At 37.3% G+C, this 17,843-nt stretch overlaps 1 protein-coding gene across 4 annotated transcripts in view; it reads right to left on the bottom strand.

The window, feature by feature from the left end:
* Nucleotides 1-4,167: 4,167 nt before the first annotated feature.
* Nucleotides 4,168-17,843, bottom strand: part of LOC134227592 (fibroblast growth factor receptor 3-like) — a 144,463-nt gene continuing 130,787 nt past the window's right edge. For all 4 annotated transcript variants that reach the window (XM_062709182.1, XM_062709181.1, XM_062709185.1 and 1 more), the window contains 2 exons: nucleotides 6,202-6,400; nucleotides 4,168-6,139 (listed from right to left, as the gene is read on the bottom strand). In XM_062709182.1, coding sequence (XP_062565166.1) covers nucleotides 5,833-6,139; nucleotides 6,202-6,400 — 506 coding nt within the window. In that variant the 3' untranslated portion in view covers nucleotides 4,168-5,832. The remainder of the gene's footprint in view (nucleotides 6,140-6,201; nucleotides 6,401-17,843) is intronic.

The raw sequence follows: 17,843 nt of genomic DNA, 5'->3' as shown, positions 1-17,843 counted from the left end.
AATTATATATTTGATGTCCAAAAAGAAAATATTTCAGTTCGCAGTATATCACAGTTTACACCTAGTAAACGTAATTTACTCAATAATTGGGCAATGGAGACACAAGACTAATCATAGGTTATGTATTTGGATGAACCTAGTGGTTTTCAATTGTTTTATACTATTGAATCTCGATATATTTTCGAATGAATGTCCAAGATACATCATGCGCTTGTCCAAGATACATCATTTACCCTAAATGTTAAGAAAATTATTTTGAGCTTTTTAGTGAAATGTCTTCTCTTATCATAAGACGAGTTTGTACAACCCCATTGAATTCCACCACTTAATTAATTGATTAATTGACAAGTGATAGATAAATTATTGAAACGTTTGATGATCAAAGTTAATTAAGAGTCAAGTCTTTCAAGAGTCAAAAGAGTAAAAAAACTCCACAAAAAAGATTTTTAAAACAAGTTTAAAATTATCAAATAATCAAGAACAACTACCCAATACGTTATACATGTAGAGTACCGTGACCTGCCCTAATTCCGCGCATTGCCTAATACCGTGGATTTTATCCAAATTGATGAATATAGAGGTACTGTCTGTCATACACATCACATTATTTGGTGAAATACACAAATATATATCAGAAAATGTTAGCAAATTATTATTGTGGGTATTTGTGACGTAAATTAGGCGCTAAAAAATAAATGTGAAAATGTATGGCTTGACCAGCCAAAATTTTCAATCGCTTAGTAAAACGCCTTAAATTATGGTTATATTTCCAAGTCTTGTAACTTGATTTTTAAATGATATTTACTTCCAATATCTCATTGAGCCCAGTTTTACAGCTATAAAAAATGAGCTGGGTACTGAAATGGTATTTAAATTTTTTGTTTTTGCATTTTTATTGATCAAAACAATTGTCGCGGTATTAGGCCATCTTCTTCGCCAGTAGTGCCTAATACCGTGACTAAACTTCTCTAAATGAAGTTGATATTAAGAAAAATAAAACATAACCATCACATTGAATAAATAAACACATAAACAGAATCGTATAGGTATTGAAGTGTTCATATTAAATATTTACGACACTTTTGCGTAGGATTGCTAGGAAAGCATCATTCAGATGAATTACATATTGCAATATGTATTATTCTAATACTTCCCCAAAGAGAAACTTCTGTTGGAAGACTTGAAGATGGTATACATGAAAGATATTTAGTTACTAGATGAAGATTGTCGCTTCGGTTCCCTTTGTTCTGCTGTCCGGAACATGTTGGGTACCAAGCTGTCAAATCGTATGGATTTTCCTTCTTTGACATTTAGCTCCCCTATTCTCGCCAGCAAAAGATGTTCCGGACAGCGACGACAGCGACAATCTTTATCTAGTAACTAAAATATCTTTTTATACATCTAATGAACATACAAATCGTCTTTATTGTGTCGTTCAGCACATACGAATACAATATCATTTATGCGATATTTACCACAGACTATTCCTGTGCAGTTTCCTTTAGAAATAAAGGTAGAGTATTTTTCATCTGAATACAAATCCTCCCATTATCTTCAAATCTACTCAGACACTCGATTGGATATCATCTATCTATAACCTAAATAAATGTGAAGTAAATTATTTGAAAAATTTATAAACGCTTTTAAACCGCCAGAAATTGCTAACTTCCCAAGGAAATGATTCTTTTCCCAGTAGGTATCTGTGTAAAATAGTAAATTTTTATGACGTTTTTTTAGTATGTATGACGTAATAATTTAATTGAAATTTGTATATTATTCAATTATTTACATATTTTATTGTAAATGTTCTCTTAAGCTCATCATTTGACCTTGTTTGATATGGCACGGTATTAGGCAATTTTCTGCGCGGTATTTGGAATCTTCTTCGGAATGTACGCGGTATTAGGCATATTCATAAGTAAAATGTCGAATACTATTTTCTTCATTTTTTATGAGTTGAAGTACAAAACATATTTTTCCTTTCAAATGTATTTAATATTGATTAAAGCGACATAGTTTTCAAGAGTGATTGTTACAAATTGAATTTTATATAGCGAATTTATTGTGGACACGTCCTTAACCCCACGGTAATAGGGCATGTCACGGTAGTACTCGTTTTAGAAATATGAGAAAAGCCACTTACGGAGGAAATATGTACAAAACAATTAAAAAATTATCAATGTTCCCCCGGATCACGGCACAATAGATCGTGATAACGGAATGATTGATAGAAGCATAATTGGTAACCTGATTGCAGTTCAGGATAACGATCCGTTTATGGATAATATGGTAGTCACATATGGATGTCAGCTTAGAATTTTTAATGTGAGAACGAACGTCGTCAGCACAAACAGCATACTTCTTGAAAAAATATCAACATAAACACTTTCGAGGACACATGTATGGTCATATTTCTTGGATTTTTTTTTTCAAATGGTCCTAATTGATTTTGAAAAAGATGCACACCGAAAAAAGCTAATAAATCAATATCGATAATTGGCGCTTTGATGTTGCATGAAGAAGAAGAAGCAGAAAGATGATAATCGAAAAAATCTCCACGGCAAACCATACGAAGAAGTTTTTAAAACTCTTCTCAAAAATTCTAGAAGCAATTTAATTAAAAACGGTAAACAGTACGGGGTTGGACTTTTCTTCTACTGTGTATTAAGTGTAATATCACAAAATAAAATTTCGAATAGGAATATTGTGTTTATTATATAGTAGAAGAAAAGTCCAACCCCGTACTGTTCACCGTTTTTAATTAAATTGCTTCTAGAATTTTTGAGAAGAGTTTTAAAAACTTCTTCATATGGTTTGCCGTGGAGATTTTTTCGATTATCATCTTTCTGCTTCTTCTTCTTCATGCAACATCAAAGCGCCAATGCGTGAACGTGAATTTTAAAATAATCGTAAGAAATGGCTCAACGAATTAATTAGCGTAAACCGTTCATCTTTCTTAAATCTTTCACTTGCTGTGTATATGCAAATCAAGTTTTCATAATATTGTAATTATTGTTCATTTCGGGTGGCCAATACCCGGAAAATATGAAATTAAACTTATAAATCCCACAATTCGCCTAAAAAAGCACAAACAGCGAGCTCAGCGTATAATTAAATGTATTATTTTCAAATATTTAACTCCATTGGTAATGCATTCATCACCCTCAAAATTATATTCCATTCGTTTCAATTGTGACACATATTATGTCGCATAGAAAAATGTCACGGTAGCTCATGACTTTTTTTTCTATCATGCTACAATAATCTGTGTTACATGACCGTCACACATGCAGCATTACAATTCAAGACAGTACATTTTAATCCCCTGTTCCCACCTTCCGAGGACATAGGGCGTGGTAAGGCAATGCGCTGACACGATACCACGGTGTTCTTCTAAGAAAGCGAGTCACGATGATCGGTGCTGCAAGGATACGCAGCTAATCTCGAGGGTGCGTCGTGCACTGCCCCCCCCCTTCATGAAGTATTACTTTCTGGTTGTACCGAAGGGACGATGGGCTTGCCGGTTTAGCGGGTCGGAGATGTAGTCCTGCCTCCCTCGTTTGCTGATGGAGGTGGTCCTTAACCCCGCACTTCCTGGACGTCCAACCCAGGATGTCTGTTGAGCAGATTCGTATGGGAGCCCCCTTTCCAAAGCTGGGAGGGATCTCGAACCATCTTAGGAACCTTCCCCGGCCCCAAAAACCCCTGCATACAAATTTTAACGCCGATCCGTTCAGTAGTTTCGAAATCTATAAGGTTCAGACAGACAGAAATTCATTTTTATGTATATAGATACGAGAAAGGCAAAATCAACAGAATTATGAAAATAAACACACTTATCAGCTTTTAATTGTTTTGCCTTTGAAAGGGTACATTTTGTTGTTATGAAATAAGGGAAGATCCATAAAGTACGTCACGCAAAAATCGACGATTTTCGACCCCCCCTCCCCCCTTCGTCACACTTTTTGTAATGAACCTCTAAAATTTTTGTATGGATCGTCACGCTGCTCTGAACCCCCCCTCCCCCCTAGAGGCGTGACGTACTTTGTGGACGGCCCCTAAGGAACTGTAACAGTAAAAATGAAGAATTAAAATCAACCCCAAATAGAATATTCAAGTCAACCACAAGGCATAGTTTCTTTCATTGAGAAAATTGGCTAATAACAATAGTTTCTATGAGAGATGTATTTGTTCATTTTTTCAATATATTTCTTACAGGTATTATGCATTCCGCACACAAAAAGACTTTAATGAAAGATGCATCGCACATTTATGTGTAATATGATTAAAAGTGCAAGTTTTTTTTTCATGTTTAGCTTTTAAAAAGAGACAACATCTTCTATTACAATCTTGTTGTGTATGAAATGCAAAATATTATGCACAACTTTAAGTTGTTACGTTTATCAATATTACAAGTAGTGGCTTGAAACTTCACAGTACAGGTATCGTATAATGCTAGTACATACATGATTATAACAATATTGGTTGATTGTTACACAGAAATGGTATCGCCTTTTAAATAATGCATTTTGAGGATGAATAACTTTACAATTACATTACAGTACATTAGAATCAAACTAGGTTTGAAAGGAGAAGGAATGGTTTCTGAAGAACATACATGGTTTACCAATTTGTGCTTCATTTCACTGGTATAACCCCCTTGCGGAACCTGATTTCCGAGTAACAGTCGTGTTCGAATAATACCAACAAAGCGTTTGAATCGTACGCCTAATACCACAATTCGAAACGGGTTCTTTTATTGCTTTTAGCTAAATGACACGTTTGCCAACCTAACAACAAGTGGTGGAATTTGTAGTTCTAGTCTCCGGAAAGCCAACATTGATTTTTGCTCGTTTGTGTAATCACTGTTGATTGACGTTTGACGTATTATTGTATACCAGTTGTAATAATTTGTATATCTATAAATGTATATTTTAGTGTTAAGCTCTTTTTTCGGCGACCTGTCAAAATGACTCCCAGTAGAGTTTTTTTTCCGATTTGGGTCGCGTTCACTAATTTTAAGAAGAAAAAAAACTATAAATACATCTAACCGTAGCGGCATGCTCAGCAATAGAGAGTAACCAGCATGATTTGGACCACTGCAAATATGTACACATCTTCCGATGATACTGGCTAAATTAAAGCAATTTTGCATATATGACGAAACATTAGCGCCATTTTTACCGGAGTTAACATTTCTACATTTGATCAATGTTGATTAAAACAGTAAGAAAAATAAAATTTCAAAATAACATCTAATGAGAACCAAAAAATAAAAATGTTGACTACCTACTTCTTCACTTCTGAGATTTACAGAAACAATCAAGTTTGATATGCTAATTGAAAAACAAAATTGTTTCCGAGTAAGCTATGCTATCGTCAATTTGCGCTATAATGGAAATTAAGTTTTTAAATAATAAAACTTTTACTGGTATTTTTAAATATCCATATGTTTTAATGAATGCGTTCATATTTTTTAGTTTGGACGAAATATCAGATCACAACGCTGCTGGAAAGGCCCAAAAATATGCTGGTTACCCAATTCTGCTACAAAATCACAATAGTCAGTCTCTCAAATGGCTCTCCAAACGTGGATTATTCCATTTTCTTTTTCAATTCGGTTACAAAACAATGGAGATCGAGCCGAACGATTCGCCTTTGGGTTGTACGAAAACTATTTACATGTCGAAACTTAATCCTAAAGGAGAGTGAACTCGCGATCTTAACTAATGAGGAAATTGGAAAAATAAATTACAATCATAGCTTATAGCTTTAGTCGTGTGAAATAAATTAATGTTCAAGTGGAAAGTATTCTAATCGGACAGATTACGTCTACACGTCGTTATCAGCGATGAATTGCGCCGAGCATCGATTGTCGTCGTGGTCCTTGAGCTGACTCTTCCAGAAGCTCAGGGCCAAAATCACGAGCAGTACCATCACCACTATGGCTATGACTATCAGCCACGGAAGATCGAGCTCGGGGTCCTCAACCGAGGTGACCTGCGCTGGCGACAGCACCATACTGAGCTCCAGCGGCCGCTCTAGATTGCCGGACGTGATTTGGCATCGATAGCGCCCGTAGTGGTGGTGCTCAATTTTCGGTATCGACAGATATGATCCAATGATTTGGCCGTCCTCCCTACGGTAGAAAAGAGAATCGTTCGTTTATGTTGCCGCAGCACCTCAATCATGCGCACTCACCTAGTCACATTCAGCTGATTCGCGTCCACAATGGAGGCTGGCTTGTCGTCGAGTACCTGCATCCACACGATTTTATTGGTCGCATCCGGTAGATCGAGCTTTCCCACAAAGGCCTCGCAGTAGAATCGCGCCGTTTCGCCCAGGTTGATGATCATATCTTTCGGTTTGAACGTCGGCAACGGATAATCTGGTTTGTCTTCTGCGGAAGGAGAAAAGATAAGTGAGTTGGAAGATTGTGTTATTGTTGTGCGAATTTGGGGAAATTATGAAGCATTAAGTAAATTAGATGTGCTCAATAAGAGTGGTGTTTAGATGAATCAGTGGATTCCAAAAAAAATCAGTTTGTGTTTTATGATGAGTTTTATACTATTTTCCGTTCTATAAAAATGGTTTCAAATCTATAACCAAACGTTCTATGCTGCAATAAATGAAGGTGGTTACGTTGATTAGTTGTGGATAGCATAAAACTATCGGATAAAATAGGTTTGGTGATCCGATCCGTCGAAATCACAAGCAGCAAGGGTATAACTTGCTGGGCAACTTTCAGAACAGGTATGTAGATTATGGTTAGCAGATCATTGTGTAGATCTACACAATCAATTATTGAAAAAGGGAAAGATCTTTTGTAAATTATCTTGAATTAATAAGAAAACAAGAGTTAAAGGTTCCCCCAAACACACGCGGCGCGACAATCACGACGCGATTCTATCGCTTGGCGACTGCGATTCTGTCGCCTTTAGTATGGAAGCGTTAATAGAACATTGCCTGCAGCGACCCAACGATAGAATCGCGGCGACTAGCTGTCGCCGTCGCGACGATGAGATCGCTTAGGTCTGGGGGAGCCTTTAATCCATTTACTCAAAATTAAGCTCACTCAACACAAAATTAGGTTCAATTTAAATTGGACCGTTAGTGAATGTAGCAAATTTTGAGTTGGAGGACCGGGTTTCCGTAGTTTGGAAACTACCCGGGTTTATGTAGTTTCCTTTTGAACCCGTATAAAAAGATAATTTATTTTCACCTAGCTCTAAGTTCAAATAACTTCAACCCAATAAACCCTTCCCCATTGAACTGCTATTGTATGGTAATTTTCATCCTTTATTATAATACCGACGAGTGGAATAAAAGAGACACAATATTGAAAACTTTTAAAAAATAATAAGTTGTTTTATCTACCCGTGTGCACACTAGAGTGATTCAAATTTTGACTTTTTTGCCCCCCGATGTTTAAACGATTGCATTTGCCATTTTAATAATCCTCCTAAATTTTTAGCAATTTTGGATGTAATTTGACCGTGGACACGTCATTTAAAGTTTGTATGGAAATTACTGTGAAAACTGACCCTTATGTGGAAGATCGTTCCGAGAGGTGGCCCATGAACTATTTAAATATAATCAACACATTGCCTACATAGAATACTTCTCAAGCTGAAAGACAGTTGTTGTTGCGAAGCGATTTTTCGTTTGGAAGCAAAGTTATGAAGAAAACAAAAATGCTCATTATTGATATTTATGTTATTCTTTTACGTGTTAAATTGAATTTCCCACGATTCAGTATTTTCTTAATAACTTTTCTTGCGAGCATCAAATCGTTTCGCAACAAAGATGGCCTGTTTCCTTGTAATTTTTTTTATGTTGCCGATGTACTCATATGTTGTTAGAGCTAAAAGGGAAGCGTTGGGGAACGGTTTTCCATGAAAGTTACTGTTTTCATAGCAATTTTCATACAAACTTCAAACCGCGCGTGCTCACTCAATTTACATCCAAATTAGCTAAAAATGTAGCTGGGTTAATAAAATAGCAAATGCAATCGTTTTAGCACCGGGGGGCAAAAAAAGTCAGAATTTGAACCACTCTAGTGCACACGTTTGGGGCAAAATGACGCTACTGCATGACAAATAAACAGCGACTGGTATGCTGGATGATAATGTTTTCAAATTGATGAATTATCTGCATTGAGCGTGCTTACAGTGACACACCAGGAGTTAACTTTTTGAAATCAGTATGGCGAAAAGCTTCTAAAGTTGAATTTCTCGTAATTAAACACCCTAATCGAAATAGTATTTGGTAAGCGTAGTAGTGGACATCCTCCTGCATAGCTGGTACCAAAAAAATCTATTATCGAGAGAATCCGCATTAGATGTCTTTCGACACACACATTTCTGGCAGTTTAAATGGTGGCAGCGGCGGGTAGGAAACCAGTCACTGCTAATAATGGGAAAAGGGAGGTATATTTTGGCCAATTATGAATCCTGCAATAAACAGTGGTATTCATCATAAAAACAGATAGAAAAGAAAAATATTTTTTCTTAGCCTTCAATGGGGTATGGGACCAATTTTCGGCATAGTATCGATGTTTGTCATATTATACAATACCAACGAAATTTGGTCACTTTTTGGCTTGCAAGAAGCCTGTTTGATGCTGGATAAAATACTAATGGTCATATAAACTGTATATTCGTGTCAATAGACAAATGGACGCAACACAGATTTCCTAAAATGATCAAAAAAGCACTATCAGCTTCTGGTGTTGAAAATTCACTGAGTAGAACTCAATAAACCAACAAAGGAGGGTAGAACAGATTCAATTAGCGTCATATTGTGACATCAACGAAATGGAATTTCGTTTATTTGATATTTTATTAATATTTCTTTCATAATTATTAAAATGTATTGTGCCAAGGAGTTATTCAACACACTACTCATCCAACACGTTATGACAGGTTATGGTTAAATATATAATTCGCTCCTATAATGTAGTAATGTAAAAATTGTAAATTTTAAACAACTTCCCTTCTTCGGAGACGAGCCAGCCTCGGGCTGAAATTCTCTTTAATAAAGACACAAAAAAAAAAAAAAAAACTTCCCTTCTAACTGCGTAACGCTTTTTATATGATGATTTTTTCTTGAAATATGCGCAACGTTAAGACATAACCCTCCCCCTTAAAATGTTAAGTAAATTGTGTTCGTCACCAAACTCAATTAAAGTGGCATTATTGAGTAACTCAGATTAAAATTGAAAAATAAGTAGTTTACCAAAACACCTGATTAATGCCCCTAGCGGTAATATTGTCTTTCTTGTACATTGTAAGAAAATGTATTCTGGCCATAACTTTTGAGCCCATAGTCCGATCCAGCCTATTTTTAATAGGGAACAATGGATCAACATTCTCTGACGAATGAAACTTGTTGTGAGTAAATCGGTTTAGAGCAAGTGCTTAAAAATAAGTTAGGACCATTTTTGCTCACATACATACAGACATTCACACACACGTACACACAGACAACACCTCAATTCTTCGAACTGAGTCGATCGGTATACAACACTATGCGTGTTTAGGCTTTTTTTAATGCTTTTAGAGCGATCATATAGCTTCTACCAATACTTAGTACACGAGAAAGGCAAAAATGGGCAATTTTTAAAATTCATGTATCTTACAAAATGGTGAATTTGGGCAGAATTTTATTCATGGTCCTCAAAGCTTAAGAGTTCAATAGTGTAGTGCATGATGTTTTACTGCGGGGTATTGCGGGGTACCAAACTGTTTTGTTCGTTAAATATTGCGTAAAATATGCTTTTACAAAACTACTAAAAACTAATTTCTGGACGGAGCTATCATTACAATATCAAGCCTATTGCATAGATCTGTTTAAGAGCTTTGTAACGATATATAAATATGTTACTTTTGAGGCGAAAACATGGCAAAGCTGTCCGTTTTCCCAAAAAACGTAAAAATATCATTTCTAGGAGGGGCTAGTTTGAACGCCCCCCACCCCTCCCTGAAAAATCTAAAAAATAAAAACCGTCCTGATTATAGAAATATAGGTTATAAGCTGTGTATTCATCACATTTTACTCGCCCAAATCAAAAATTGGCCTTTTGGTAGTTTTGGCCACACCTTTATATGGGGCTGTCCTATTGTGTAATGGTAGGAGAGCTGGGGGTAATATGGACATGCTAAGGAATCGCGTCATTTTCACAAGGAAAACGTCGTAATATTGGGGACCCAAAACAGTTAAAGAGAAGCACTGATGGCTTGAAGTCAATTTAGTGGAAAACAATCGGATTTTGTGATTTGTTTTTGACAATAAAAATCAGGATGAAAACATTTAAAAATATGCGGGTGAAATTGACATAGTGGGTGGGTAAAACGGACATGTTAAGAAATTAAGCTTTAAACAATAAATTTAGTTGATGAATTGTGTGCATAGACTAAGCATCTATTAAATGTACCTCTTGAAATAAAAATAATGGATAATAATTAATATATTGGTAACTTACAATGATTTTAATAAAAAAGCATGTTACATCAATAAGAAAAAAAACACTTAAAAATGCCATTTGTCTGAACAAAACTCGGAAATTCGAATTTTCTAATGAATGCTTGGTGTTTTCGGAGGTAAAGAATACAAACTTTTCAAAATAAAATTTCGTTGATAAAAATGTATATGTACTTCATATGGTCCATATTACCCACACCACAACATGTCCGTTTTACCCCACCATAATCCAATTTCTTAAAAAAAATCTCAAAAAATCGAATTTGGTGATAAATCATCAATTCAAACCGTACACAATCTTTGTATAGACTAAGTTTGAGATCCCCGAGGATCATGCGGATTAGTTTTGCCGAATTCTATTTTAAAAGCTTAAATACTGCACATAAAAAATTACAACATCATGGCGTTTCAGGCACAGTTTACATTAAATCATTAATAAACAATTTTTTTTTTAATTATTTGAATGTAGTAAAACATGCCGTACTCATAATTTTAAACAAGCAATAAGATCCACTTGATGGAGTGCCAATTTTGTAACGATTTAGCTCTAACGGGACCACTGACCGTTTTACCCACCCAGACCATTTTACCCCCATCTCCCCTAACACATAGTTCATTGAACATGAAGCTTTATGTAGCCGAGTGTCGCCAAACCAGGGGGCACGAATTGGAAAATTTGTATCATAATTTTGAATAACAATGACGCAACTTTAAAAAAAACTCAAAGGTGCAGCCCAATCGGGTTGTACGCAAAGGTGACGTAGGACTACGCTGCCGTAATCTGGAAAAGTGACGTAACAGCCATTTTACAACATGCATGTTTTCCATTTTTCTGTTAAAGAGCTCGATGAGTAGTACTCGTTAACACCATTTTTGTAAAATGGCGTATACGTCACTTTTTCAGATTACGGCAGTACGTAGCTATTCGAAATGGAGGGTATTTTTCATCATAATTTGTGTAAATTTATTAGCATTGTGCAAACTGCTCGGAGGTCAACCGAATCAAGAAACTGAAAGTAGCTCCCAGTTGGATGAACCAGCCATGGAAAAGGAACGACTCATCGGCCGCATCGCCACTGCCCAGTCAACACAAAATCGTATATGATGTCACATAAGATGCTAAAGTGGAGGCCATATAGAAACTTCCCCATGCAATATTAACGTATATCGCCTCCACATTAGCATCTTATGTTGCATCATGTACGATTCTGTGTTTACTGGGTGAAGTCACTCGCCTATCTTTCAGTGGATATCATCAGAATCCTTGAAGACATTATGCTCAAAAGTGTCCGGAATAAAGGAAAAATAAGCAGAATCGGAGGTGGCACGACACCAAACACAAATATATTAATTTGCAACGTTCGACTTCCGCACGCGATGGAAGCGTACATGCATCGTTTTCTATAGCGCTGGTGGCAAAGTGAGGGGGACTTCAAGAATAAATTACAAACAGTCCTTTTCAGGACTTAAACTATTTATCCAAGAAGAGGTTTTGACCGTTGGGAAAATTGTTTACACAGACAAACAGACTGTTCGGCTGTTTGAACGACAATGACGATTTTGGAAAGATTTATTGTTTTTAATAATGCGCCATTTGAAAAACTAAGGTAGCTAAACGACATTCTCCACTAAGGTGGCGTCTTCATCGATTTGGCCATCGTCGACGGAAAGTGAAATTTTCTGGCAAGATTCTTTGGTTTTGTTTCGTTAGTCATTAGAAATGATATCAATTTTTTCCGGGTTACCATCGTTTGGCGACGACAGAAAGTTGCCCTTTGGTAGCACAACCACAAGCGCGCGTCGGAGGGAGATGATGCAATGAGTTTGTTCAAATGGATGGCGTCAGTAGCAGTCACAAGATTTTAATTTGTTGTTGAGGTTGAATGACGACCACCAACGCAGACTTCCACCACCAATTCGATGATTTTCCTTTGAAAATGCTACCAGAGCGCCTTCGTGCTGCTTTGTTCGCTCCGCTGCGTCCGCTCTGCGTGAAATCTTGTTCAACCGGTCTCCGCGGAATCCCGATCAAAATGCCTCGCGCGCGTTGGAAAGCAGCTTTTTTTGTATTCAATAAATTAAGCCCGTTAGCTCCGCCCTTTGTGATCTGTTATAGGTGTAAATATAATGTGCACTCATAACGATTAACGAAGGGGCGGGGCTAATGGAATTACTTCATTAGATATAAGAAAGCTGCTTTTCGACGCGCTCGAGCCATTTTGATCGGGATTTCGCAGACAACTGACCGTTCCATGAATGACAGATTCTGAAAATCCTATGATTTTTTTTCGCAAGATTCTGAATTTGGTTATGAGATGTTATTAGATAACCAAGATGCGTATTGTTGCGAGGAATAACAACAAAAATTTGACTAAAGCGAAGTTTCTTCATATTACAAAAAATTATCTCTTGGCATCTGTCTGTCCGAGCGACGTTCACCGATGGGTGATTGCTGTAGATAGTTTCCACTGAGGTGGATTGATTTTATTGATTTTATACAAAAGCCACCATTTTATACAAAAGAAGGTTGATCTTACTATCCGATCCAACTTTCTTCAAAGTGCAAAACTCACTCGTAAATAGCGAATTTGATAGCGCGTCGGAGGGAGATGATGCAGTAAATTTCAATGGATGGAATCACTAACACCAACCAAGCTACCACGCCAAACCCGATGCCACCGAAACAATACATTTTCGCAATTAACTCTTTCTTTTCATAAAATGTTGGTCCAGAGAAGAGTCAATTTTCGTTTCCCAATTCCCATTCCAATAACAAACTGCATCCAATCGCTTGTCGACACCTTGCGTTGCAACTGTCCGACCACCACTTGATGATTTTTCGCTAAGCCTCCAAAGGGTGAAATAATTTTTCAGCATTGCCACACTTCCACCCACTCCTTCGTGCAGCTGTGTACGCTCCGCTGCATCGAATATCGAACCGCTCTGTGGAATCCAGATCAAAATGGCTCGCGCGCGCCGAACAGCAGCTTTCTTGTATTTAATAAATTAAGCCCGTTAGCCCCGCCCCTTTGTGATCTGATATGGGTGTACATATAATGTGCACTCATAACGATTAATGAAGGGGCGGGGCTAATGGAATTACTTCATTAGATATAAGGAAGCTGCTTTTCGGCGCGCGCGAGCCTTTTCGATCGGGATTCCGCAGACAACGGACCGTTCGGAGGATGACAAATTCTAATAACCCTATGAAATTTTCTCGCGAGATTCTGAATTTGGTTATGAGATGTTGTTTATCTAAGATGCGTATTGTTGCGAGGAATGACAACAGAAATTTGACTCAAGACGAAGTTTCTTCATATTACAAAACATTATCTTTCGGCATCTGTATGTCCGAGTGACGTTCACCGATGGGTGGTTGCTGTAGATAGTTTCCACTGAGGTGGCGTCTTCATTGATTTTATACAAAAGCCACTATTTTATACAAAAGAAGGTTGATCCGACTATCCGAAATAAACTTTCTTCAAAGTGCAAAACTCAATCGTAAATAGCGAATTTGATAGCGCGTCGGAGGGAGATGATGCAGTAAATTTTAATGGATGGAATCACTAACAGCAACCAACCTACCACGCCAAACCGAATGCCACCGAAACAGTCCATTTTCGCAATTAACTCTTTCTTTTTATAAAATGTTGGTCCTGAGAAGAACCAATTTATCTTTTTTTCCCAATGCTACTTTTCAACTAGCTGACACCACAATTTGTAATGAATTTTAAGCATCGGCACTGGCGGTGCGGGATCGCCACAATGCTATTTTTATAGTCAACCCTATCTTCATATGAAATGCTGGTTCGTTGAGGTTGAATGATCTACAGCAACACATCGATCACCACCACCAATGCGATGGATTTCCTTTGAAAATGTTATTAGCGCCTCCGTGATGCTGTGTCCGCTCAGCAGGGATCGCTTTGATGCGTCTGCTCTGCGTGAAACCTTGTTCAAACTGAGGATTAGATCCAAACCAGCAAGTGATTGATTTTTGATGTCTGTGCTAGTGATGCATGTACGCGATTGGTTGGTTGACCTATTTCCAAACTTTTTATCAATTATCGATAATAAATAGTTAAAATCAGTATTTTCAAATAAATAGAAGAAGCGTTGACTCATCCTTGATCGAATGGTCAAAAAAAATTAAAATCCATCGAGAAACGGCTTAGATATTGAAGTTTAAAGTCTATCATATTTTCGTGACGGTCCCCGATTTTCGCAATCGTAAAGTGTACTCCAATATAAAAAAACACAGACGTAGTCCTATGTCAAAACTATGTAGTGAAATCATTTCTGAAAGCAGTTCATTTGTTAAAATGTGTTACATATAACACCATTGCACAGTGGTCCAGGTAGCAGACAAAGCGGTAATAAGTTTTTTAAGCCGAAAATAGCAGAGATAGAAAAAACTTTGTTCTACAAAGTTGTTCCTAACGGTAAGGAGCTTATTGGGGGTTTCATAAAAATTAAGGTGGGCCACATTTGAAAAAAAAAGAAAAATAAAACTTGTTTATTTGCAAAGATACGGGTATACAATGTTCCGCAAAGTTGTAGTTTAGCCAGATTCTAAGAGTTTTGCTCAAAAAAATATTTCTCTAGCTCCTAAATTGATATTATTTAGATCAATTTTCCCAGGTTTACTTAAAAAAGCAGTTTTTTTGCTCTAACTATTTTGTTTCAAATTTCTCAGCAATGTGATGTTCAAACCTGGGAGGGAGAAACAGATACGAAAAATGTGTGTGTGTCAAGCCGAGCTGAAATCTAGCTGTCAGTGTGAGCCGAAAACGAAACTCTCGGCAAGCAAAATTTTGAGGGTAATATAAGGCAATATAACATAGTATAATATACCGCCGGAAATAAGTATAAAGACAAGCATGTTTTTCATACATTTTCATCATGTTTGAGAATCGAAATCTCGACTCGTAGCGATTCGATTTGGCTAAAATTTTACTAGGCACCTGTTTTCAACTTGAACCTTCGATTTTTGAGTGAATTATAAACATCTCTATTGATTTTGACCTTCGAATCTGGAAATAATTATAAAGACACCACGTTTTTATATGGGGCTCCATGCAACAGACCTGTCTTTATAATTATTTCCAGCAGAAACGCGTATAAGTAGAATATATGCATAAATGTAACTTTCATTCAATAAAAATTCAAGTCATTTTAGGCCTGCTGGCAAAAAATCAGCCCAATCGAATCGCTAAGAATCGAGATATTGACCTCCCAACATGGCCATTTTGTATGGAAACCGAGCTTGTCTTTATACTTTTTTCCACCAGTGTATAAGGCAATATAGGATAGTTTAAAATAACCCCATATTAATGCATTGAAAAATTATCATATCATTCTCAAGCACTATTTTGCTATTCTTATGTGCTTAACTTCTTCCATGGCATACTTAGCTTCTGCTCAGGCTCTATAACAAAATGGTATGGCGTTTGCCATATCACGAAGTATGCCATGGAAGCAAAACACATTTGATTTAAACAACTTGAACATTGTACTCTGTGTTTCGTCTTTGACTTTCTTGATAAGATACCAATTTGGTTTCATCGTTGCTGATCATATTAATGCTGAAGTTGTGGAGTGTATTATCTATATTCGCAATGACTTCAGTTAATATAGCTCAAATCAATCTGCAGCATAAAAGAACAGCAACGATTGATCTTTGTAGACTCATGCAAAATGGCAAATCCCAAGTGGCTTTGGTGCAGGAACCCTATTTTCGCAAGGGTAGCTTCTACCTAGGTAACCTAGTGAATCCAGTTTTTGCTGCTTTCAGTAAAGAAATGGCAAACTCTCGATCAATGCCGCGTGCATGTGTGCTTGTTAACAATGCTATTGTTGCTACACTTATCTCTGAACTAACAACCAGAGATGTATGTGCTGTCACAATTGATGCAACTGGCGGAACCCCCGTCAGGAAATACGTCTATTGTTCGGTTTATTTATCACATGATGAACCATCCCCTACGGATGCTTTCAAACGAGTTGTCATATATTGCACTTCAAAAGGCCTTCCGCTAATTGTCGGCAGTGATGCTAATGCTCATCACATCATCTGGGGTAGCTCGGATATCAATCTGAGAGGCTCCAGCTTGATGGAATACTTAAGTAGTACCGAACTTAGTTTACTTAACATAGGCAATCGCCCAACCTTTATGGTATCTAATAGAGCAGAAGTGTTAGACATAACCCTTTGCTCCAATAGAATCAGTCACGAATTGACGAATTGGCATGTGTCAGATGAGGAATCGATATCTGACCATCGCTACATCTACTTTGATCATTTGAATGCTACTTCGCAGACCTTGCGTTTTAGAAATCCCCGTTCAACAAACTGGGATCTTTACACAGAGTTGCTCTCTACCAAATTTCATGGATATCTACCTTCTATAGAAACTCCTACCGACTTGGATGATGCAGTTGATACTACAACGTTGCACATCGTGGAAGCTTTCGAAGAAGCTTGCCCTTTACGTTCTGTAAAACCTCAAGAGGAACCCCTTGGTGGAATTCCGATTTGGCTAAGCTAAGGAAGCAGTGCAGAAGGAGTTGGAACAGACGCCATTCAGCAGGGACGGATTCTTTCAAGTTGGCTCGCAAAGCTTACAAGAAGGCTCTACGATCTGCTGAACGATCCGGCTGGAAAAACCTTTGTGCAAATGTTTCCAATTTGAGTGAAGCCAGTCGATTGAATAAAATTCTTGCGAGATCCAAGGATTTCCAAGTTGGCGAAATTCGCAAGCCAAATGGCGACTACACTTCTTCTGATGAAGAATCGTTAGAACACTTATTTGATACGCACTTCCCTGGATGTGTCGATATAACATCTTCGGATGATCCTGATGTCTTTTCATGTAGCTATGGCTACAAATCTCCAGGGAGGATGGGATTTATCCTGTTCTACTTCAGAAAGGTTTTGAACATATCAAACATGTTTTGAAAAAGCTTTTAGTATGCAGTTTTGCTACTGGGTATATTCCCATATCCTGGCGGGATGTCACTGTAAAGTTTATCCCAAAGGAGGACGTGCTTCGTATGAAGAAGCGAAGAGTTTTAGACCCATCAGTCTGACCTCATTTCTTCTGAAATGCTTAGAACGTATTATCGATCATCACATTCGTGATGACTGTTTGGCAAACATGCCTCTTCATGTTAATCAACATGCTTACCAATCTGGAAATTCCACTGTGACTCTTCTACACAAGCTTGTGTACGATATCGAGAAAGCATTCGCTCAAAAGCAATCAGACCTAGGTGCTTTCTTAGATATTGAGGGTGCTTTTGATAACGTGTCTTTCGATAAAATATTGAAGGTCGCACGTTGTCATGGGCACCTAATAGTA

The sequence above is a fragment of the Armigeres subalbatus genome, chromosome 3, assembly GCF_024139115.2.
Source record: "Armigeres subalbatus isolate Guangzhou_Male chromosome 3, GZ_Asu_2, whole genome shotgun sequence".
NCBI lineage: Eukaryota > Metazoa > Arthropoda > Insecta > Diptera > Culicidae > Armigeres > Armigeres subalbatus.
Note: the sequence above shows the minus strand (reverse complement) of the source record. Positions and strands in the feature narration are given on the sequence as shown.